The 26,676-nt window shown below is 37.5% G+C and overlaps 1 protein-coding gene across 1 annotated transcript; it reads left to right on the forward strand.

Annotated features, from left to right (window-relative positions):
• Window positions 1–228: 228 nt before the first annotated feature.
• LOC129249821 (synaptotagmin-7-like) lies at window positions 229–26,409 on the forward strand. The gene is made up of 5 exons (XM_054889483.1): window positions 229–311; window positions 450–752; window positions 2,033–2,113; window positions 25,408–25,576; window positions 26,309–26,409. Exons 2-5 carry the CDS (start codon window positions 465–467, stop codon window positions 26,320–26,322), a joined length of 552 nt encoding a protein of 183 aa, XP_054745458.1. The 5' UTR covers window positions 229–311; window positions 450–464; the 3' UTR covers window positions 26,323–26,409.
• Window positions 26,410–26,676: the final 267 nt, after the last annotated feature.

Genomic DNA, 26,676 nt, shown 5'->3' on the forward strand with positions numbered 1-26,676 from the left:
ATTTTTCACTAACCTTTGAATTTTCGACTCATTCGGACGATTATTTCCACCAAAGAATCGCGAATTTTGTGTTATGTTATTCTTAAAAAGCTACCATTTATTATGCACTACTGAGATCTAGACGTCACTTTTGAAAGATCACTTTTATCATATAATAACATTCGAACTCATGTATATGGATATATATATTTATATCGATTCATGAATTTTAATTACTTTATTTCAGAACAACTACACAGTCTCAAAACAAGACTGTAAGCGGTTTGAGTACAAGTGGAGGCAATGAGAGCGGCGGAGCTAAGGATATCGCAGTAAATACTTTTAATATATAAAAAAATACACATAAACTACTATATAAATATTAGATTATATAGATATTAAGCCATATACAGAAAAATGGTGTTATGTACCTATATATTAACATAACATTAAAATTTTTATTACTTCAGAATAAGAGCATTTCGATGACTGATATGTATTTTGACAACTCGGAGCCTAGCGAGAATGTTGGCCAAATACACTTTTCTCTGGAATACGACTATCAAAATACCACACTAATATTGAAAGTTTTGCAGGGTAAAGAGCTACCAGCTAAAGACTTAAGTGGCACATCTGATCCATATGCTCGCGTTACATTGTTGCCTGATAAAAAACATCGCTTAGAGACCAAAATTAAGCGACGCACTTTAAATCCTCGTTGGAATGAAACATTCTATTTTGAAGGCTTTCCCATACAAAAACTTCAGTCTAGGGTAAGAAAATCTTAATTTTATTCAAAATTCGACCAAGATTCTCAATAGGAAACATGAAAATTTAAATTTCGTACAACATTTAACCTAAATATGAGTGTAAGTATTGACCATAAACTCAACATTACAAAAAGTATAATACTATCTTATGCGAAAAATTATCCATACAGATAGCTCGGAATGTCCAGTACTGCAGGAATGCCGATAGTTGGCGAAAAGATTCCATGACGGTTTAAGAGATTGATAAAAGTAGATCTTTCGAGAGTGAAATTCCATTTGAAGAAAAAATGAAGCCACCAAGGCCAATCCATAAAAGGTGATAGAAGTTAGTTTGTTTATTTTTTTCCTGTGATGTGGAGGTTTGAATGGCAAAGTTAACTGTTTTGTGTGGTTGTTTTGTTTGGTTGCTTGCATTATGATTGAAATTTTGACAATCAAGTACCAAATTGCAAAAACAAAATACATCTATATTTTGCTTTTCTATTACTGCTATCAGCTTGTAAAGTCGCTCGGAGGCGCTCGATGGAGTTTGGAAGATTAACAAAGCCTCACCTCTCGAATGTTATATGTGCGCTTTCAAGACATTCTCCGCGAGCTATGATTACTGTAAAACTCGGGACTACTTCGAGGATCAGGTGAAATCATTTCAGCACCTTCTCCTTAGCTGTCCTGCTGTGGCGGGACTAAGATTTAGGCATTTTGTACTTCCTTGCTACGTGTACTGATGTTAAAGTTCTGTTAGTAAAGATTTAGATTTCATTTATTTAGTTTTCATAGAAAGTTTGAGTTTGTTACTCAGCACGATTGTTACGATTGCACCAGCGATGTATTCCACCGTCCGTATTTACAATGTTTTGTGTTGCTTAGGCTTTATTTCCAATTGTTTTACAATATATAGCTATGTATGAACGAAAAATTTATTTTGTATGGTATATTTTGAGGACTATTATTCAAAATAGGTAAAACAATTATATAGCAACATAATTCCCTCACGGCTCTCAATTTGCGTAAAATACATATATATTTGATAGGTTGGCTTTAGCTATGTAATGTTATGTCTAAGACTTAGTTAACAGAGCTTTTAGCCCCCTGATGAGCTTCATCAGCAGCGGTTAACACAACTATAATTCATTTCGGTCGTCATCCACTAACTGATAACATAGTTTTTATGGTCAGCTACTTTCCGGCATAAAACTCATAGTATATATTGCAAATGATCCAATTATTAAAAAACCAAAAAACATTTATATCTGTATGTAATCTAAAACTTTTATTTATATTAGGTACTACATTTACATGTGTTCGACTACGATCGGTTCTCCCGCGATGACTCTATTGGGGAAGTTTTCCTACCACTATGTCAGGTAAACGCATTTATTCGTTTGTGAGTATCTGCATTTGCAAATACATACCATTTCACTTTCATCACAATCGCACCTAAGAATGTAAATAGTAAATTGTATTCAAGCAGCATAAGCATATATGCTTATACATGAGTGGTGTATGTTTTAGCTTAATTTAGTATGCACCATTGAGTAAGTAATAACATAAAGTCACAATCTCGAACAAAAATTATTTTGTATGTAAGATGCCAGCAACGATGAAAGATTAGCAGGTGAAAAACACATCACCAGGGACTCGGCAGCAGAGTTTTTCCCGCTCATTTCGCACGAAGCGAAGCGAAGACTGTGTTGATTTCTTTCGTATATCACCAACGCAATCTCAGTTTTTTTTGTAGTCCATCAACTGATTCTGTCAACTTCGCTGAGAGCCGGCTAACGGTCTGTACTGGCGCCCAATTTCCACATGAGCGACTCATTTTTGTGAAGTTTGAAAAAAGTGAAGATGAAGTAAAAAAAGAACAGGAAAAGCTAGAGTACGCTGAACTTGAAAATCGAACTAGTTTTTTCATAGTTTTTATATTTTCGATGAAATTAAGACTAATATAAAGATCAAAAATATATTTTCTGAAGTACTCCAAAAATACCTAATTCTTCTATGTTCGCTTTTCGCTCGGAAATCACAGCGAAACGCAGCGAAGCAAGTGCCGTGTCGATTCTGCTTGCCCAAGCACTGAGTAAAGTGAAGTACGGTAAATGTACATACATATATTTGTATGTATGCACAATATACATATGTATGTAACATAAATTTGTTCTTCAGCATATTTGATGCTTTGCCAATATTTGGTTTGGCTATTTCTCATTTTTGTAGGATTTTTATATGTTTTACAATAGTTTTATTTAATATAAAACATTGTATATGAAATGATGGGGTTTCTTGACGAGCGTAGACCATAGGTCATTTGAAGAAAAATGGAGTGTTGCTAAAGCAATATTGTGCGCGCACCTCTTATGGCAACTTAATCAAGCAGGAACACCAGGAACACCCAACATAAGCGGACCAAATGGGTAGAGCATCTGAAGTCCTGTAACTTCACCTCTGGTGTGAGCAAGCTCTGGTCCACCGTAAGGTCCCTGTCGAACCCGACGAAGCACAACGACAAGGTGGATATCACCTTCAACGGTTGCACTTCGTCGGACCCGAAGAGATGCGCGAGCTATTTTAGCCGGCAATTTATATTGCATCCTCCGGTCGACAGATCTAAACGTTGTGCCACCAGACGGCTGCACAAACTGCCATATAACAGTGCACCGCTTGCCTTCACCAGCGACGAGGTTCAGGGGGCCATCAAACACATGAAACCATCAAAAGCCATTGGCCCCGACGGACTAAACATGCTGATGTTGAAAAAGCTGGGTCCATTGGGAGTAGAATACCTCACAAAGGTCTTCAACCTGTCCATGGCCACTCTCATCATTCCCGATAAGTGGAAATTAGGGAGAGTGGTCCCACTGCTGAAGCCTGAGAAACCCGCCAACCATCCGCCAACCCGTCCGATAACTCTCCTTTCCCCAGTAGTGAAGAGACTTGAAGCCCTTCTACTCCCACTCCTCACTGAACACCTGACTCCAGCCCCACACCAGCATGGTTTCCGTAGAGTGCACAGTACCACCACGGCACTCACCGTGATAAACACCCAGGTAAACCGCGGACTAAACCAAAACCGCCCCTGCGAGAGGACTGTCCTAGTAGCGTTGGACCTACAAAAGGCTTTCGACACAGTCAGCCACGCCACGCTACTAGATGACATTTTACAGTCGACACTCCCGCCAGGGCTGAAGAGGTGGACCGCGAACTACCTGAGTGGTCGTCACTCGTCGGTAATATTTCGAGACCAAACCTCAAAACAGAGAAAAATAATGCAAGGAGTACCGCAGGGTGGTGTCCTTTCACCCTTGCTTTTTAATTTCTATATTTCGAAACTCCCCCAGCCACCAGAGGGAGTCTCACTGGTCTCATATGCCGACGACTGCACGATAATGGCGTCGGGCAATGACATTGGCCATTTTGGCCTATGCTCAAAAGTAAACGACTACCCCGCCCGCCTTTCTCGCTTCTTCACTGCGAGAAACTTAAAAATTTCTCCCACTAAATCCACGGCGACCCTCTTTACCACCTGGACAAAGGAGGTCAAGCTGCCACTTCAGGTGCACGTCGATGATACCCCAATACCGACGGTAAACAACCCCAGAAATTTGGGAGTCACCTTTGACAGCTTGCTCTCCTTCTCAGCGCACACAACCGCTATTGCAACGAGAGTACAGAATCGCAACAAGGTCCTCAAGTCGCTCGCCGGCAGCACTTGGGGCAAAGACAAAGAAATGTTGCTGTCGACTTTCAAAGCAATAGGCCGACCGGTTCTGAACTATGCCGCGCCTGTCCAGTGATACGCAGTTCAGGCCTGCAAGAATACTGCCATCAGGACCGCGACAGGATGTCTCCTGATGTCCCCTATCCAACATTTGCATGACGAGGCGCACATGCTCCCGGTTAAGGAGCACAATAAAATGCGCGGCAAGTAGTTTCTGCTTGGGTGTCACCGTAGGCCTCACCCGTGCATACACCTGCTCCAGCCTGAGCCACCTCCCAGGCACATCAGGAGACACTTGCTCAACTACGTGGACGAGATCCAGGACAAAACGGGCAGACCACTCCAGGATCTGACAGTATACAGACAGGCAATTAACGACATTCATCGGGAGACCCTTACCACCTTCTTAAGCTCCTGACCCCCGAATGCCGTTATCGGAGTCCAACCACCACCTATCGCAAACGAAGAGCTCCAGCTTCCTCGAGAGCCCCGCGTAATCTTGGCACAATTACGTTCTGGATATTGTAGCAGGTTAAACTCCTACCTATCCAGAATCGACCCCGACATACTAAACATATGTTCAGCATGTGAAGGTACCCCGCACGACACTACCGTTAGATGAGCTAGACGAAGACGACCGGTAATTACACTACACTGACAGGGCGAAGATACTGCTACAACAACAACAACAACAACCAGTATTTATTGATTTAAATTAAATTAAAACTCAGTAACTGTTTTAATTTAGTAATTTATTATCTTTGCCGTTGTGATAGCGCTTAGCGTGTTGCCCAAAGTAATATTAGGCCTCGTCGATCCACCAAGCACTTAATGAGTGTTAGTAAGACCGCGTTACTAGTGATGCTCGTGCTCTGTCAACACCGTTTGTGTTCTCGTTCTTATCAATGTCATTGTTTACTTTAGACTTAAAACTAACAATGAACACGACGGGCAACACCAAAAGAAAATTCGCAATGTTATAGCAACAAATGCAAATGAACGCAGTCTAGTAAACCTTTCTTGAAAAGGCGTTGGTGGTATTGAAAATAGTGAGTTATACCAGTTTTAAGAGACGAATCTTGCTCAATTACATTTTTGTTGCTTTTACATGCAAATATTTCCTCAAGTGAGCAAAGCCTCGGGAGTTGCCGTTATGGTACTGCGTCAAAACTTCCTTAAAAATGCTCCTCCAAAGCGGTCTATCTTGAGCTGTTGCTTCGTAGTTACGTATTCCCAGCTTCTTAAGATCGTGTTCCACTGCGTCTATCCAACGGTTCCTCGGTCTGCCTTTGGTCTTCACGCCCATTAGCTTTCCTGTCAAGGCTTTCTTCACGGAACAGTCAACAGGCATACGGATCACATGACCTAGCGATCTTATGCGCTGCGGTACTGATGGAAACTATAAAAATTGGAGTTTGTTGCATACATACATATGTTTACGTAACCTCACAGAGTTCCATTTTATTTACATGAAGCTAACTAACTTATTACAATAAGAATATAACATTAACTTGATGGAAGATGGTGACCAATTTAAGTAAATATACATAGAACAATGATTGCTTCACTATAAGCAGTTAAATTTTATTTTAATATTTGTGTCGCTTAAAAGTGGATAATTTTGTACTGCACAGGGTGCAAGTATGTAAAAACATACATAGTCATAATTAAAAAAAAAAACATATTTTACATGTATAAATCTGATAAGAAAATTTCTTACTCAAACATGTTTGCGTTTAAATATTATTCGAAATAACTTCATAAAAACAAACCGCGCATACATACATATATAAATTAATATACTTATACAATATAAAATATTTCTCTTACAAATGTATGATACATATGTACATGGCGCATGCAGGTACTTACGCAACGTTTTGCAACCAAGAAACTCCACAGAGACTTTGTAAAACCGTCGGAAACATTCGTGCAACATATACATACATATTTCGCTCGAACGAAAAGTGCAGTGCGGTATGCGACGTAGAGGCCGAGATTATGAAAGAGATGAGGCGCCTAGAAAGAGTGAGACACAGCAGTTGCGGTTAATCGCCTTCCATCCCCGAGATGTATTATAATACTTAACGGTAGTCCCGCGATGGAAACAAACAGGGTTAGCCTGGTTTCAGAAACCCAATTGAAGGTTGAGAGCTGCCACAACGTCTATGAAAAAACAAAACAAGGCACGCACTTATTACAGCAAATAAACCCGAATACCAAATTCACGACAATTGAAGTTAATCCAAAATTAATGTTCACAAGCTCAATCAGCTAAAGCTTAATCTAAGTAACGTCGTTTTAACTACGGCAAATACGCCGTGGCATTCACATGAAAATTAACAAACTAAAGAAATTAAAGTTGTAGTAAAAACCTACATCATTCCTGTGATCCTTCTTCTTCTTAATTGGCGCTATAACCGCTTGCGCGATTTTGGCCGAGTTTAACAAAGCGCGCCAGTCATTTCTTTTTCGTGCCAACCGGCGCAAGTTGGACACATCAAGTGAAGCCAAGTCCTTCTCCACCTGATCTTTCCAACGCAGAGGAGGTCTTCCTTTTCCTCTACTACCACCAGCTGGTACCGCATCAAACACTTTCAGAGCCGGAGCGTTTGTATCCATTCGGACGACATGACCCAGCCAGCGTAGCTGCTGGATCTTTATTCGCTTGCGATATTCGTCGTTGCCAACGTGCAAAGATCCAAAAATCTTCCGCAGAATATTTCTCTCAAACACTCCAAGGGACGCATCCATTGTCATCATCCACGCTTCTGAGGCATACGTTAGGACGGGCATGATGAGGGCCTTGAAGAGTGTTAGTTTTATTCGTCGAGAGAGGACTTTACTACTTATTTGCCTACTTAGTGCAAAGTGGCACTTGGTGGCAAGATAGACTCTGCGTTGGATTTCCAGTCAAACATTGTTCTCGGTGTTAATGCTGGTTCCAAGATAAACGAAGTCTTTTACAACCTCGAAATTATAACTGTCAACAGTGACGTGGGTGCCGATACGCGAGTGCGCCGACTGTTTGTTTGAAGACAGGAAGTACTTCGTTTTGTCCTCGTTCACCACCAGAGCCATTCGATTTGCCTCTTTATCCAGTTTGGAGAAGGCAGAAGCGCGGTTGTTAAAGCCGATGATGTCAATCCTTTCCGCACTGTCGAATGCAGCTTTGAAATCGACGAAAAGATGATTTGTGTCGATTCTTCTTTCACGGGTCTTTTCCAAGATTTGGAGTATTAGACTTTCCAGTTCTAAAGCAACATTGATAAGGTCCAATCAGTTGGTTGACGATGGGCTTCAATGCAAAACTTACGGTTACACATAAAACTACTGTTGCAAGCCGCCCCGATGTGTAAAATGTAAAGGCAAACATACTACTGTTAGTAGATACCAGATACACAAATACCCAAATGCTATAATTGTGGAGAGGATAGCCGCCAAACTACAGAGAATGAAAATAAGATAAGAAAGAGAAAGAGAAAGACAAAAATAACTCAAACTAATTCAGTCCCACGTGCAAACACTTTTGCTCAACACCCTGGATCCAAATTTAGACGCAGTTCTGAAGTTAAGCCGGCACAAATAAAAACATAGATAGATATTGCAAGAGAAAATATACCCCATTCTCGAAACAACGAAAACAACAGCAGCGATACACTTTCCCAAATTCTTTCGTTTTGGGTTGGTTGGCTGGATAAAGCGGTGATTCATCCATAATCCAATTAGTGTTTCTGCACCATTTTGTTGCCACATCCTCTTCACCAACTTCTTTAATAGTTATTTTCAGCATGACTTTATTCTGTCTAAAATGTACCGGGTTTTGTTCAATAAAACGCAAAATAATTGTTTAATCCTCAAAATTTATTTTGTCACCTTCAAAATAGGCTACATTCGAAGCAATACACATATGCCAACGATTAGTCCAGTTATCAAAGCACCGTTTAAACGCGGTTGAAGAGATGTTCTTTAGCTCCTTCAGTGAATTCTCTTAATGGCCTCTATCCACTCAAAGCGGCGTCCGCAGAGTGGCAATTTAAGTTTTGGGAAAAGGAAAAAGTCACAGGGGGCTAAATCCGGTGAATACGGTGGTTGTTCGATGATATTTGTAGAGTTTTTGTTCAAAACAGTGTTCATAATATGAGCATTGTGAGACGATGCTTTATCATGATGCAAGATCCAAGAGTTTTCTTTCCACAAATTGGGCCGTTTCGAACATTCTCTTTCAAACGTCGCATAACTTCCAAATAATATTCTTTACTTACCGTAGAATCATTTGGAATGAATTACGAGTGCACAACACCATGATAATAAAAGAAAACGAGTATTATGACTTTCACTTTTGACTGACTTTGAAGTGGTTTTTCGGGTTTCGGCTCATGTGGATAGCGCCATTAAGCCGCCTGTTAACTGGTTGGCATGTCAAACTCATATACCAGCTTCTCATGACCTGTTATGATGCGCTGGATAAGCGTTGGGTCCGAATTCACTTGCTCAAGCATGTCTTCAGCCACGTTCTTCCGATGAATTTTTTGAAAGAAATTCAATTTTCTTGGAACGAGTCGAGCAGCCACGCGTCTCATGCCCAATTGATGCTGTAAAATGTTGCGAATTGATTAGTAAGACGCGCTAAGGTCACGAGCTACCTCCCGCAAACTTAAATGACGGCTTTCCTGCAGCATTTCCTTGACCTTCGTCGACGTTTTATCTGCCGAAGACGTCGATGGGCGACCAGATCGGGGCAAATCTTCCACGACTTCGCGGTCCTCTGCAAAAGACTTATACCAATCGATTTTTTTTTATTGCTTCCAAAAAATATTACACCTGTCTATATTAACAATAAGTAATTTGTTTTAAAGATATTTGGATTGTTAAGTGATACCTTAAGGTCTATGCACTTCATGATCATTTAGAAATATGTAGTACATTTGTAAAATATTTACTATAATAATTAGGTAATTACATAAGCATATTTCTTATTATTGTAATGTAACAAGAAGTATGTTGGGGTTTTTCGTTTTAGTCTCTTCTTATTGAATTTCTCTTCAGCAGTAAGCTTCCTCATCGTCGGATTTGTGTGCGTCAGAAGTCTGCTTATGTGCCTGATGCTCGCAATTTGTATTGCTTCGTCAACTGTGTCGATGGTTAAGTCGCGGTGAATGTCAGCGTTTGGTATATCTTAGACTGCGTATCTTAGACTGCGCACGTTGCAGTATTGTCAAATTGGATTTAGAAGCTGTGGCCCAAACTTCTATACCATACTTCCAGATTAGTGCAATTGTCGTTTTGTAAATTATGATTTTGTTTTGCAGCGAGAGCTTTGATCGTATTTTCGGTTCTCTATGAGAAGCCATTGGTACAGTGTCATCTGCAAACGTCGCAATCATGCTATTTCCTGAAGATGATTCCGGTAAATCTGCGGTGTAGGTAAGATACAGAGTGGGTCCTAATACACTGCCTTGGGGAATTCCTGCGTTCATAGGCTCAATGTATGAACATGCGTCGTTATATTTAATATACAATTTTCTATCTTGGATGTAACTTTTTAGCATTAGAAAGTAGCCATATGGCAAACAAAATTGGAGTTTATGCAATAATCCAGGATGCCATACTTTGTCAAAGGCTTTATCTACGTCGAGATATACAGTCACGTATATTTGTTTATTGTTGAAGTCTTTATTCATTTTGTGAGTGACTCTGTGCACTTGTTGGATTGTCGAATGTTTTCGCCTAAATCCGAACTGATGTTGGGGAATTAAATTTATTTTTGTTATAATGGGCTCCATGCGATCAAAGAGTAGCTTCTCAAATATTTTTGATATTGTCGGCAGTAGACTTATTGATCGGTACGACTATGCAAACGTTGAGTCTTTATTGGGTTTAGGGATCGCAATGATTTCGGCAATTTTCCATGTCTTTGGGAAGTATTTGAACCTAATAGCAGCATTAAAAACGTTCCAGAGATAAATTATTGCTCTGTCGGGCATATGCTTTAAAATTTTCCCCGAGATGAGGCCATATCCAGGGGATTGTCTGATGAAATTTTGAGTTTCCAGTATATGGTGGCTTAGTCCGTTTGCATTCCATAAGGCTATTGTCAAGTTATTTTCTTTGGTCATCTATTTTGGTGACGAGAAGTGTTATGATGCTCATAATGTTCGATAAGTCCCTGAAATTTTTCTGGTGGGTTCACTTGTGTAGTTTTGCTGGTTTGAACTTGTCTTTGTAGCAGGCATTTCCTTTTTTCGCAGAGCTGGGAAACGTTGCAGCCTTTGTAGTTTGCGGTGTGCTTCTCTTTACATAGGGCGCATTTGATGTTACCGGCATTTATATTAATGGTACAGTTCACTGTTTTGTGCGGGCCTACACATTTAACGCAGACTGAACTTCTTGTGCAATAATTTCTTGTATGCCCATATTTCTGGCAATTGATACACTGAGGCAAAGTGATTTTCTGATGCGGAGGTTCAAATTTTATTTTACAGTGCAGTAAGCTCGTCAAGTTGTATAACGATTCGGCACACGGAATCCCGTTCACAACATAAAATTTCAGACAAATTCTTTGTTCGATATATAATATTTATCCATTGTAAAAGTCGCAGAGTACCCCTGCGCAGAGTGCAGATCACGCTCAAACTCTGCGACACTATAGAGGACATTCGCACCAACATTCCAGCAAAAAAAATTTATATGTGTACCGCGCGCTTTGAAATGAAAAATTTCCCATATTTTTTTGAAAGAATGCATATTCAGTCTGTACGGTTTAAGAACCTTATTAGGTTGTTGACATCTAAGCCAGACAGTTGTTCGAAACTCTCGAGCAGCATCCTTCCATAGGGCAGGGGATTTACAGAGGAAATGGAACATTGTTTTCTTTTTCTCCGGTTGTTACAGAGAGAGTATGTGCTGTGAGAGATGCCCATTTTGGCTGCTTGTTCTCCGACAGACCAAAAGCCTGTTATCACTGCCGTTAGTCTTCAGGCGTCCCCTCGTTTCATGTTTATAAATTGAATTGTCATCATATTTATAAATGATTGTTTGAGGTTGTGATCCGAAAAGGAATTTCTCTGAGAAACCTTTCAATTATTAACTTAATCCCATCGCTAAAAACTTTCCAGTTGCTATGGATCTTGCTAACAGCGGTTTACACGAAATCAAAAGAGAAATGAGCGTCACATTTGATCTCCCTGTATCCACGAACCACCTCCATTGAATCAAATTCTGGCACTTGACCCTCCGGGCTTGCCATGACGTGCCTCCATTCGGACCACACAAGTTTACCGCGGTTCATTAGTTCGTCCACCAGCGCATTTTGCAGGTGATCCCCTGCCATTAAACGCGCGTTTGGCTGGTTTGGGTGTCGAAGCAGTTCGTACCATCTTGTTATTTTTGGAAGTTTTACCGCCTTCGTCCTGCGAACGATTGCGTTTTACGGTTTCAGCCGTCTGGGTGGCTTGGAACGTTTGATACTTGTCGACCACCTTTTGGCAACTTGCCTTATCGGCCGCGTCTTTGGGATGATTTTTACCCTGGGCCTAATTTTTGCTAATTCTGCCGAAAATAGCGAGAGGCCTCTGGTAAAGTTATACCTGGGTGAGACTTTTTTTACGTATTGACGCTTTTGCCCCTTGGCATCAGCGGATAGTTTGATTTAGAGTTGGTGGCGTGCTGTGACCCAGCTCGTGTAGCTCGTTTGCGTCCGTTCGTTTTGTCATCATGATATGGAATACGAATAGTTCTCCAAATAGAAAAAATAGATATGTATGTGTCTTATATCAGAAATCCACTTAACAACCCACACATTTACTAAGATTAAAAGTTACAGCACTTCTTACACAAATCACCGTTTAAACAACGCCAGAGGAGAAAGTGCAATTCCGGTTAAAAATAGTATTAGACAGATTGAAAAAAAAGTCTAAAGAATTTCAATCCACCACTAAATGTCCTAACGAACGAATTATGCTTAACTGCAGTATATAGTCCTTTACGACATAACATCAAATCAGAGCAGTATAAACAAGTGCTACTTAAAAGTATATGGGGAGACTTCAATGCAAATCACGTTTATTGGAGCTCGAGACTCAGAACAACCAAAGGTCTTGAACTCTACAAAGCTGCAATAGAAACCGGCTGTGAATTCATCTCCATCGGCAAGTAGGCTTGCCAACAGATCAATATAATGTCCAGATTTAATAGATTTCTTCATTGTAAGAAAAACTTGCAAAAAGAACTTGCAAGTATATGAAGGAACAGACCTTAATGCAGATCATTCATCCGTATATTTAAAACTAAGTGAAAGCATTGAAATCAAACAACAAGCGTCTACTCTGACCAACAAATTTATTGATTGGGAGTATTGCAAATATGTATAAGGTTAACCAAAACGTTGAACAACAAAAACATCAACGCCATATAATGGAATTGATGAAGAAGTATTATTGCTTATTCAGCAAGTCCAAAATGCCGCATGGTATAACACACTAACTCAAACCCCAAAACAAATTGGCCGAAAAAAGAAAAATAAGAAAAAAGTGACAACGAACCCGGCAACAATCGCTAAAAACTTTATTAAATGAAGTTACTCAACATTTAAGAAAATAAATGAATAAACTAAAAAAGTCATCCTTCAATCACTATATAAAGGAGCTGACAGCGGAAAAAAGTACTGATTACTCTCTGTTGAAATCTACAAAATACCTAAAAGGACCAACTATACAAAACCCTCCAATTAAAAAACGCAATGGCTTGTGGGCAATAATCTTCCTCAAAAAACTTGAATTAAGCTAACAAAAATTATAAACGCATGCCTACGCTAAAATATGTGCCAACTTACTGGAAAGTGTCTTAAGTAATAATGATACTAAAACATGGAAAAAATCCCCATGAAGTGTTATCATACCGTCAGATTTTCTTGCTACCTATAAAGTCCAAACTACTCGGAAAAAAAAATTCTGCGGCGGTTAAAGCCTTTGATTGAAAACAAACGCCTTATATCTACTCAAGGTTCAGATTTCGAGCAAAGCACTCAACAATTGAACAAGTGCATAGGATCACAAACGTGATAGAAGAAGTAATCGAATAAAAGAAAGTGTGCTCTTCCATATTTCTCGATGTTGAACAGGCCTTCGACAAAGTATGGCATAGCGGACTACTCCATAAGCTTAAAATCTTGCTTCCAAGGGAGTTTTCGGAAATATTTACTTCGTATCTAAATAACAGATATTTCATGATCAAGTGCGATAGCTTTTATTTAAGCCTAAAGCCTATTAAAGTCGGGGTTCTACAAGGTAGTATCTTTGGTCCTATACTTTATGTAATTTTCACATCTGACTTACCGGTCTCTAAGACTAGTACTACCTTTGCAGACGATACATGCATTTTAGCAATCGGAGTCGGTGAGTCCACTCGTAAACTTCAGGAAGATGTTAACAAAATCACTGCATGGACTACAAAATGTCGTATAAAACTTAACGAAGAAAAATAACTTCATGTACATTTTACGAATAAAAAAATTCCATTTCAGTCTATATACATATCAGGCACACAAATTCCATACTCCAATACTGCGAAGTACTTGAGAATGACTCTTGGTGTCAAACTCTGTTAGAAAGGCCACGTTAAAATAAAATATGCTGAATTAACACTAAACCTACCGATATATTATATATACCTATTTCTAGAAATAAACATTATAGTCTTTTCCAGTTGGTTATAATTAATACAGAGTTTAGCATAAACAATAAATACAAAAAATATATCATATAATAATAAAAAAAAACATTTATTTTTCGGGCTTTAGGAGTATATTTTTAGAAACAAGGCTCGAAACTGAACGGTTACTTCAGTAATTTACATACATATCCTTATTCAAACTAAAATAAAATGTATTCGACGTCGCACTTTTTACAGATGGAGGGTCTCTCCCGTAAACATTTTCCACAAACATATTTTTTACATGTGGAACAAATGTTTATGGTTTTATTTTTTTTTTTTTTGCAATATCCAATTTCCAATATCCAATATCCAACGTTTTTCGCTTTTCAGAAATGTAGTGGAATCTGCTGAAGTTCTCGCCATACGTTCCTTTTTTTGTTTATGTATAACGCCGTATTCGGTGGCAAGTTCCTCTGCCAACTGAAATAAAAATTCTTGTCGCGGTATCTTTTCTCCAGTTGTTTTCTTATATAAAATCCAAACATTTATAGCAACAAAATCCATAATGCTGAAAAATACCTGGACAGGCCATCTATTAGATTTAGATTTCAACCATTTGATCCGTCATATTCACGCCAAATTTTGTGCTAGTATACAAATAGAACTAATCACGTCGGAAATATTTGTAATGCCGCGTACAGAGTACGAGTAGTAATCTAATTTGAATGATCGCTATTATGCCTCGTGAGTTACCAGCAATTGCTCTGTACCCAGCATAAAACAAACTGTAAGCACATGGCGTTTTCCTAGAACACAATCGGATAAGATTTTCTTGGAAAACTACTGTTTTTGTGTTAAGTTTGAGATTTCGATGTGGATAACTTCATAAAATTTCATATATTATATGTATATACTAGCGGTCAAAAGACCGCTCAGGGTAGACAACGGTAAAGTATATACATATTATTATCAGGAAAAACGACAGAAGAAGAGAAATATATATTGAAAAATTAAACGCCTACATATATGCCTATTATAGAAAAAGTCGTGCAGTAAGTTCAAGAAAAATAAAAACGTGGAATTTAATAATTTTGTTTAAAGTCTCAAAAGCGGTCATTTGACCGCTCTGGTAGGTTACACCTCAAAATGCAAAAATTAAACTGGCCTCCATGAAAAAGCTCCTCATAAAAAGGTGGCTGCCATTCGGAGTCGACTTGAAACTGTAGGTCCCTCCATTTGTGGAACAACATCAAGACGTACGCCACAAATAGGAGGGAGAACTCAGCCGAACACCCAAACACCCAAAAAGGGTCTACGCGCCAATTATATAAAAGATATATATACATGTATATTTAAACCCGTGTGGACTTATGGCATACACCTGTGGGGCTGTGCCAAACAAACTTATCTTGAGAAAATTCAACAGTTACAAAACAGCTTCGTAAAGAGCGCAGTAAACGCACCATCGTATGTAAGGAATTCCGATTTACGTCGTGACCACAAGATGTCATCAGTATCAGAAGTTGTTGAACATTTCGCTGCAACTCATACCGAAAGGCTCAAACAACGTACGAACCCGGAGGCTCGGCAACTTGCCAATCCAGGTGAGCAATACCGGAGACTTAAACAAACAAAAAAACCAAATGATGTTGCTCCAGAAATTCTAACGGCTGGCAAGCAGATGTAAATTTCTGTCAGCTGTCTTCTAGTTATATATGTACGTATTTCATATAAATACTGTCGCATTTAATAGAAACATAATACTTGATATAAATTACTTGGTATAAACTAGGTGTAATAGAATGAAATATATTTAAGTATTGATAACATTTCAATATATTAAAAACCAAACAAATCCAAAATTTCCTTTCAAAAAAATCGGATTGTGGAGACATCATAAAAGATCGACGTAATTTCTTTTGGGAAATATGCACTTTCGTTTAGGAATAAGCTTCCATTTGTTTAATATACATCAATGGAGTTTGTATTTATCTACAATATGTACAGTAAGTCAAACAAGTATTGGCACACACGAAAAATCAAAGTTCTCAGTGCTATAACTTTTTCTCTAATGAAAGTATAAAAAAATAGAAAACGATATTTTCTGAATGTCTAATATTTATTTATTACGTATTTGAACAAACAAAAAATAATTTCGACTAAGGTTTACAAGCTCAACCTTGAAAGGTTAAATAAGGACAACTTCACATCAAAAAAGTATTGGCACGGTAGCGTAATCAGCTTGCTCCACTGCAGCTGTAACGCGCTAATACTTTCTGGGTCCTCCTTTAGACTGAATAACGGCCTGTAAATTTCATACAATTTACCACATTTGATGTTTCGGAAGGTGTTATTTTATTCGATTCAGCAATTATTGCCTCTTTTAGAGAATCCTTTGACATTATGTGATGAGATCGTAACTTCCGTTCCAAAAGATGCAACACATGCTCAATAGGATTTAAGTTCGGGGATTGGGGGGTGTTTTAAGCTGTTTACTCAAAATAAGACGAATGTTTTGGGTCATTGTTTTGTTGAAATTACCAAGTTGTCCCATTAAGGCCCAGTTTCTCGGCACTTGGACTTCAATTTTCTTTAAGAATGTAACGATACACATGTTTATCCATTGTCTCATCTATGAACACGACATTTCCGACACCAGATGCCGCGAAACACCCCCAAACTATCACATTTCCTCAACCGTGTTTAACTGTTTTGAGCACGTTGTGCTATTCAAGCTGTTTATTTGGTTTTCGCCAAATCTTTTGTGCTCCATCTGACCCAAATAAATTGAATTTTGATTCATCACTAAATATGGCGGTATTCTAAAAAGGGCTTATTTAAATGCTGTTTAGCAAATTTCCTATTTACCCTCGAAATGAAGGGTTTGTGTCGAGGAACCCGGCCATGATACCCAGCCTTATATATTATTTCAAATTGATTTCAAATGAATTTTGCAGGGTTTCGCACAATTTCACAGCCGAAGTATTTGGATTTTGTGCCACTGTAGACACCACAATTCGCTTTGGTCGTTCGGTTAATTTTTTTTGGGCAGCTTAATCTGCTCACCGGAGCGATTTTGCCAATATTTCAATAATGCATAACAATGTTTCGAACGCTGGACCATGATTTATCGACAAGTTTGCCGATTTCGCGATAGGATTATTTTCCGAAATACAGTTTTATCATTAATTGACGTAGTTTTAGGGAAATTTAAGCACCACGTATCAAAAGTGATTGCGTCCGTATGCAATTCCTAAAACGTACGATTAAGCTTAAAGCAATAATGGAAATAACGGGAGTTTACCGTTACGACGCCAAAAGCATAAGTTAGCATAAAGAATGCGCCAATACGTTTTTGATGTGTATTTATGCCTTATTTTACCTTTCAAGATTGAGCTTGTGAACCTAAGTCGAAATTAATTTTTTTTTTTATGTAATAAATAAATACATTTAGAAAATACCGTTTTCTATTTTTTATACTTTCATTAGGAGAAACGTTATAACACTGAGAAGTTAGATTTTTCGAGTGTGTCAATATTTTTTTGACTCACTGTATGTCAAGAATGATAGAAACGTCATCGCGACGTAACTTTTTTGTTGTCGTTGCATGAGAGAGTAGTGAAAATGCGAGCAAGAGTGCAAGAAGAAAGAACACACGAATAAATTGCACAAGTGCGGCATCACACTCATAGTTATATTGTCATTTATTGTGTATTTGCTGAAAGCAGAGTAGCGGTACCACGATTGGCGCCTCTTTATTATTCTCTCAATCGTGTATGAATGTTAGCACATCAAGTGTAAGATTAGGTCATCAACTATGATGAAAAACAAAATTGTGAGAGCGAATTCGGCTGGCACGTCATAGGGGACTAGCCAACTGAATTCTGCCCGCTCATTTCACACGCTCGTCCTCGTTGTTCAGACCAAGGATGATAGATTACATAGTAAGAATGATAGGAACAAGAGTGCGTAACGTCGCATTAGCTGAGTTGTGCAGTGTTGCCAACCATTTGTTCTTCGCAATAAATTTAGTGCTATTTTATACCCAAAATGCGAAAGTTCTTAAGGTTGGTGTTTGTTTCTTTTTTCAATTTAAAGCTACCGGAACTGTAAGTTAAAAAAACTGTGTAATACAGACAAAATAAGGTTAAAAAAATCACTCTGAGAAGATTTTAGTGCTAATGAAAATTTGTTGATTCTTATAAAATTTGATATTTTGAAAGTGCAAATTTAATTTTTTGCTCCATTTTAAGGGTATGTTAGAATACTAAATCTTCTTCTCTCAACTCTTCTTAACATTGAAACCCACAACATAAAAAGCGTTTGAATTTACTGAATGCGAATTAAAACCATATAGAAGTAATCGTTTCAAAAAGCTCATAAATTAAATTGTAGATAACCATAACATATACATATATATATAATTGGCGCGTACACCCTTTTTGGGTGTTTGGCCGAGATCCTCCTCCTATTTGTGGTGTGTGTCTTGATGTTGTTCCACAAATGGAGAGACCTACCGTTTCAAGCCGTCTCCGAACGGCAGATATTTTCATGGCAGAAATACACTCGAAGGTTTGCCATTGACTGCCGAGGGGCGACCGCTATTAGAAAAATGTTTTTCTTAATTTTGGAGTTTTACCGAGATTCGAACCAACGTTCTCTCTGTGAATTCCGAATTGTAATCGCGCGCCAACCCCTTCGGCTTCGGCGGCCGCCGACGGCGATAACCATAACATATTTATTTAAAAAAAAAACGTACATTTTAAGGACAATTCGTCACGCATACAAAGTTCTTTAAGTAATTCAATAAAAATTTAGTATTTTATTTTCCTTAAAGGGCATTTTAGTGCGCTTTTATATCCAAAGCTAGGCAACACTGCGGCAGCGAGAGAGAGATTTGACTGCTGCAAGGAGAAGTACACCAACAATAACCGCAATCGCGGGCAATGTGACCAGATGTTAAAAAAATTAAAGCTAAATAAAACTGAGTGAATTATTGAACTCATTTTTAAAATTATGTATATTTTACAAAATTATAAATACTATAATACATTATAATTAGAACAGGCTAGAAAAATGTCATAAAGAAAGAACTAAAGCTCCGAGACTAAATAAGAAAAAAAATGATAAATCAAGTTACGAAAATGGTAATCTGGCCATACTGGTCACCAATTGTGCTAATTTGACATCACCCATTGTCAAATGCGCTGAGAGCAAAATAAGGATACCACGATTGACCCCATCTCATTATTCTTTCCATCATGATTGCAAAGTTTGGCTATCCGAAGCAAAATTGTGAGAGTTACTCTCAGCTGCCACGTCATTAGAAACTCGGTAACAGAATTCCGCCCGCTTTTTTTACACGTATTCACACACTCATCCAATCAGTCGTTGTGGAGATGGCAGCGAAGTAACATGAAGGATGGTTATTTTGATGTGTTAATTTTTATGTATACCATCAACACAATCTCATTTTTGTCGTAAACACACCGCTCTCATAACCCCGGTTACATCAGTATATCAGCTGATTCCTCCAAATTCGCATAATCACTATAAGATATAAGAGAGTTTCGAATCTTGTCAGACAGCAACAAAGTAACATTATTACAAACTGGGTTGATTTTCTTTGTATATCGCCAACAGTATCTGATAACCAAATACTCGTACATACATATGTAGTTAAACAGAGAAATATATTTAAGTACAGTAAAATGATCCGAGCATTCAAGCATAAGAATACAAACGAAATTATTGACTATTATACCTATGACACAAATATTAAAATAAAATGTAACTATTATGTAGCATTATAAAATTAAAAGTATTAAATAAAACTAAAATAAATAAAAATCCTACGAAAATAAAAAAATAGTCAAATCAAAATATTACCAAATTTAACATGTGCGTGCATACAAATGCAAATGATTATATGTATATACGTATACCGCACGCTTTCTCAGTGCTTGGGTAAAGACAAATCGACACGGCTTTTGCTTTGCGTCGATTTCTTATTGTCTATACGTGCATAGATATCGTTTCTCGACTCCAGAACGTGTCGCTATAATTTGTGTTTCCTTCTTTTCACATGACCGGCCACATCTACTATACTATATATGCCCGTTTGACAAAAATTAAGTGCTTATAACCCTTTCTTATTACTTACTCAATGGAGCAATTCAACGGCATATGTAGTAAATGAGAGAAACTTTAAAGAACAAAAAATATGAATAAATACCTACTTATATCAAATTCAATTAAGCAAATGATTATAATAAATGATGTTGATCAATCAGAAGTTCGTTTCTTTTCGTTTATAAAATAGCAATGCGTTCTATATTTAAAAACATACACTTTAAGTCAAAAAGATGTTACCGATCGAAATACTGACTTCCTGGACTGCTAGCCGGTAAGTATTTCGATGAGGTTTTCTTTAATGAAGCTTGTGTATTGCAATTATAGTCTAAACAGCCTAAATTATTTTAATTATATGTTCGGAAAGCTTTGAAAAGTGTAGATTAAAACACGTGTTGCAAAGTCATAAGATTGGTCGATGTTTTGCTCATTACTCTTGATTTAATTCTAAACCAGCATTTATGTATTATTATTCGTTCGGTAATTTATTTCCATTAGTTTAAACTTGTCCTGGATGATGAAGGCTATAGTTCATTCATAAGGATTCTCTGGATGTCTTTCATCAGATTGACATCCGGGGAGCATGCTTATACGCCAAGACGTTTCCACCGTCGAAATTTCGTCTTAAAATTGCGATTTTATTGGAATGTCACCCATTTAAACCGTCTTGAACCATCAAGGTTAAATATTTTCTCATTCGAAAAATTTTCTTGAGAGTAAATTTGCAGAATTCATAAAATTTAAGAATTTAACAGAGAATCCGTGCGGGTATTTCGTTCTGAATCAATGCAAAGTTTAAATCATTGTATCAATTAATTACATACTGTCTCAAATTAGGTCTCCCTAGACACTTGAACAGAGTTATATAGCAGAGATAGTCAATCGCACTGTTGTTAAAAAATGCATTGTATGTTAATCGCTTCGGACTTAAATATTAAATTCTAAACTGATGCCCCATTTTTACTAAATCATTTGCATTTCGGATCAAACACGCGGAGTCCAGAAGAAATATGTATTAACAAAAAAACAAGTTTAACCAACGCCCCCATTTCAGACTAGGAATAATAGAAGGTTAAGAAAAAGAATTAGGCTCTTGAGCCGCAGAATGAAACTGAGTGTAACAATTCACCAAACATCAAGCAAGCAGACACAGATTCAGTAGAGCACAACATCGGTTCGTCAGACAATGACAAGCCAAATGCATCGTCGCTTGATATCGAAAGAGTAAATTATCTCATTAAATTTGAAGAAATATAGCAGAACGTATGGGGTGCTCGAAAATAATTGCAGGCATGAAAAAAGGTTATAATTTTTGCGCAACAGATTTTGTCTCCGACGAGAGGCATTATGCAGCATATACAGTTTGTCAAGCAAGTGTTTTGACATCTTTAATCTACAGAAATTCAGACATAGCCGGAATTGTTCAATAAAACGCAAAATAATTGTTTACTTATTAAAATTTATTTTGTCGCCTTCAAAATAGGTTCCATTCGAAGCAATACACATATAGTACGCCAACGAATTGCCCAGTCATCAAAGCACCTTTTAAAAGCGTTTGAAGAGATCTTCTTCAGCTCCTTCAGCGAATTCTCCTAAATGGCCTCTATCAACTCAAAGCGGCGTCCGCGGAGTGGCAATTTAAGTTTTGGGAAAGGGAAAAAGTCATAGGGGGCTAAATCCGGTGAATACGGTGGTTGTTCGCTGTGTGTTATTTTCGGCTGTTCTTGAGTGACGTGCATGGGCTTTATTCTTCACATCACTAACTTGTCCCAAAAGCTCGAATTTTTTCACTAATTTGTGAATTGCGGTCCGACAAGGTGCTTCACGATGAAAAATGTTCGAGTTTTACTAACCGGCTCTGCCAAACTTTCACCATTTTTATAGTGAACTTTGATAATCTCAATGCGTTGTTTAAGCGTGAATCGTTCCATTTTTATTAATGGCGTAGTTTCTACTTGTCAAATATCAAAAAATTACAGCTTCAGAAGCGACATCTATCGAAGTAGCGGGCTATTCAAAATAACACCTGTTATTGGAAAACCCTTTATAATCGACCGACTGAGTCCCCTCAAGCAATGCCCGTTTTCCGTTGATCAATAATCACATATATGTAACAGGTAACGGTATGGTGTATAAAATCATCTTATCAAACAATTCCGAAATAGATATTTAAAAACACTTTGTTGACAGTTGAGCAAAGCATTTGTTGTGTTTTTGTATTTTTGTTTTGGTTTGCTTTGGTGGATTCAAAAAGTTCACCGTTACGAAGTACAGGTAACTAAAGGGTGATTTTTTGCTATTATCTTTTTAAACAGTTGGTTTAAACAGCTGACGCGCGTTTCGTGTTTTGTTTCGCTGTCAAAGATCTTCAGTTTAGTCTATAGTTTAACCAAGAATCGTCTTACAAACGAAAAACGCTTGCAAATCATTGAATTTTATTATAACAATGCGCGTTCTATTAAGAAAGTTTATCGCGCGCTTCTTCCATTTTATGGTCAGTTTAATCGACCCACTGAAGCGGCTATTCCAGCTATTGTGACTAAATTTAGAACCAAATTTACTTTATTGGACATCAAACCACCAACACGTTTACGTAGAGTGCGAACTGAAGAAAATATCGCAGCTGTATCGGCTAGTGTTAATGATGACCATCAATTATCGATTCCTCGCCGTTCGCAGCAATTGCAGAAGAATTGCAAGAGCTACCAATGTATCCAGAAAAGGTCACAGTTTGGTGCGGTTTATGGGCTAGAGGTATCATTGGCCCGTTCTTCTTCAAACATGCTGCGAATCGTAACGTAACTGTGAATGGTGAGCGCTACCGTGAAATGATATACAACTTTTTTTTGCCCAAAATGCAAGAGCTTAACTTGCATGACATGGGATTTCAGCAAGACGGTGCCACATGCAGCACAGCACGCGTAACAATGGACTTGTTGAGAGGCGAGTTCGGTGAACATTTTAATGCACGTTCGGGACCTGTCAATTGACCACCCAGATCGTGCGATATAACGCCTTTAGATTATTTTTTGTGAGGCTATGTTAAAGCTATTGTCTATTCAGACAAGCCTGCTTCAATTCTTCAAACATGAAATTATATGGACTGTACTATCGATTTAAATAAAAACTTCATGCGTTTTTCTAAATTTTACGTATCTTTTTGAAAAAAATTCCTATAGCTCTTAAAAATCACCCTTTATATAAGTTAATGAAATAATTTTGAAAGACTCTCCAAATTCAATAAAAGGCGATGGTTTTAGTTAAAGAAGTGTAAGTAACGGAATTCATTCAAAACATATTTTTGACAAACTGTATGCAGATGAAAAGAGAAGTGCAGGAAATAAAGAAATAACCCTTTCTTGCTAGAGCAAAATATAGTTTTTCACGAAATAGCCTCCGCCCCGAAAAGCAGTGAAGACTAAATGGGTATTTAAGATGGAAATTGACGCTAACCATTAGCGTTCAACTCATTTGTTGAAATGCTGGCAGCTAAAGGTTTTCCCAAAAAAAAACAAAAAGAAAGGTGTAAACTATAAAGAAAATTTCCCTGTCATAGTCCGATATACCTCACTTCGTTTATTACTCGCGTTATCACCAAGCAAGGTTTATTTTTACTTCGAAAAGATGTTGCTATCACGTTTCTGAATGCTGAACAGGAAGGCCAAGTATATATTACTTAGTCAGAAGGATTCGACAATAGTTCAGGTTGTGGGTCCAAACTGCAAACATCTTAAACCCATTAAAACAATGGAATGGAATTGAAAGAAAATTTGAAAAGTTTTAAGAAATTTACTTTTTGCCTCCCAAATTTCGCGCTATGATATTAACATTCGCGTTAAATCTATTGTCGTTCTTCTATCAATCTGGCAAAAACCCACTGGATCGCAATTAAGTGTTTAATGTTTTACTTAAAAGAGAATTACATTGGGATCTTTTTTTCAAAAAAGAAGCGAGGACTATGACGCAGACCGGGGCAGCGAATTAAATAAATGAAGGACATTCTACCACAGGCTACCTATTTCAGCTCCAAGGAAGCTCCATCAACTGAAGCCGAGTTTATGTTCTTGACGGCAGTGGTTCAAAAAGTGTCGTGGCTCCAGGGACACCAAAATTAGTTGACACCAAAAAACTAAAACAATAGTACTTTATTGTGACAATAGAAGCGCCATTCATGTCGTATTAAATAATTCTTACTCCGCTCTGCCAAACATGTAGACATAAAGAATAAATTCGTTCATATGCTAGCAGATATTTTAACTAAACATGTTCCTAAATCTCTTGACATGGTTTGTCAAATATTAACTAATAATATCACACTACCATAAACATTACTGACTTTGTTAAATAATATGATCTAATGTGTCAATTGCTTCTTCTATTGAAATTATCTTTTTAAATCTCATGTAAATAATTTGATCTGATCTAAAGTACTTTTCAGGGAGAGGGTTCAAATATAAAGGGTGATCAATTTAGATGTATCGGATTTTGAATTGAAATAAAATAACGAAAATTTAAATTGATTGGGCAATCTTTATTATTTTTGTGTTGAACCATTTATGGCATTTATTTTTTCAGCCTTTTTGCTTTTTTGCTTATTGACCTAGCCATCTCTGATCCGCCATCGTTAGGCCTGAGCGCAATTGTACGATTTGTAAACGTTGTTAAGGTGTAAGTCTTTCTATGATAAAATATCAATGAATACTGAAAATAATTATGTATATAATTTGACAATAGCCACACGTGATCTGTAAAAAAAGCCTTATTGGAAAAATGAGCTCCAATCTGATCACCCTTTACATACCTTCAAATACAATTTTGTACAATAAACCCTCACTTCCATTTTTCGTACGTATGTATATAAAAGACTCATCCTTAGAAAAGCAACGGCCATGTAATTTTGCAGCACGTGTTGAACCCATTTTCTTTTTCATCTTCCAAATTGTTACCGTTATGTAAATAAAATTGTTTTAACAGTACCAGTTTGATAGAAGAAAGATTAGTCGAAATACTTACTGGTTACTAATAAGAACAAATATTACATAGGTGTTATAATTTTGCAACAAAGTCTATCTGTAGTCGTTTGTAAGGTATTCTGTAGCTATCTACATCTGCATTATCACTTTATATCTATTACATGTATATACGACATGCGATTAGGTTGATTTCGCTAGCAAGCAATCATTTTGGAAAGCACTGAAACCACCGGCTAAGGATAAATGCGGTGAATTGCTTTCATCGCTCTGCTATCACCCATCAAATTCAATACTAACATTAACATTGATTAAGGCTCGAAATCTGAAAGCAAAAGATATCAATGGCAAATCAGGTACGTAAATGGTTAACACGCATCCACACACTTACACAGCCATATTCACATAACTTACATATGCGTAATCCCAAACGCGTAAAAATTTGTCGAGACTATGATGCATGTACAAAGTTATTCACACGCGAAAGGCATTTGCATACAAACTCGTATATTACGTACATTACACCTGTGGAGAAATCTACTATTTGTATTACCGAACAAGTGCACTCCTTTTGAATTTAGATCTACAATTGGTCCGTGTTCCTTCTTATTAGCAACTAGGAAGTGTTAATTGACCCTCCCTGTATCACCATTTCAACAGTTCTGCAACCCCTTTTTGTATCTAGATATTATCGATCAAGCTCTCGGTTGAAATAGTCGATTTAATGTTATAGTGACGTCACTCTCAGTTGTTGTGTTTCTGTAAGAAACTGTGTCGAATCGATCAACAACCGTGGTACTCAACTGACGTGTTCCATTTTGTTTTAGTACGAATACTCGATTAAAAGGGTTTCTGTAGACAAATGAAAATAAATATTGTCGATCATTATTCTCACATGTCCTAAAGGTATGTAGGTATACGAATACTTTATAATAAAAGGTGACAAAATCGTTATAGAAGCGCGGATTTTGTAGACTGTACTTTTTAATTTGTTTTGCTTTATTTGTATAGTATGTGCTTACATTTGATGGCATTGTTTTATTAAATTTTAAATATGTATTGAAAATATGTACAATAATTATTTACAGAAGTGGCTTTTTGAAATAGTATTTCGCACGGGCCTCTCTGGCGGACATTCTCAGCGCTTCTGAATGAAGTCACTAGTGACGGAAACAACTTCCACGGAGTCTCCAAACAACCATTCTGTAGAGCTATTGACAGTAATTAGCATATGGATCTTTAAAATACTTCTTTCCCATATTCAAACGTTGGACGTTCCTAACCCGTATATAGCTGAACACGATATGATTGCACATTTTTGTAGAAGAATAAATAGTTGTTTACAAATATTAAAATTTCTGTTTCATGCTTCATTGATTTTGATTTCACACAATCTTAGTCGATAGGCCTACTACGGGGTGTCCGATGGCAGAATTAGGAATAAAAAGCTAAATTA

This window comes from Anastrepha obliqua, chromosome 6 (assembly GCF_027943255.1).
Source record: "Anastrepha obliqua isolate idAnaObli1 chromosome 6, idAnaObli1_1.0, whole genome shotgun sequence".
NCBI classification, from domain to species: domain Eukaryota; kingdom Metazoa; phylum Arthropoda; class Insecta; order Diptera; family Tephritidae; genus Anastrepha; species Anastrepha obliqua.

Bases quoted from the DNA above. Each gene is read 5' to 3' on its own strand.
- LOC129249821 (XM_054889483.1), top strand. From the start codon at position 465: ATGACTGATATGTATTTTGACAACTCGGAGCCTAGCGAGAATGTTGGC. The intron at 753-2,032 runs GTAAGAAAATCT...TATTTATATTAG, and splicing joins TACAAAAACTTCAGTCTAGG to GTACTACATTTACATGTGTT. The intron at 2,114-25,407 runs GTAAACGCATTT...ACATGCGATTAG, and splicing joins TTTTCCTACCACTATGTCAG to GTTGATTTCGCTAGCAAGCA.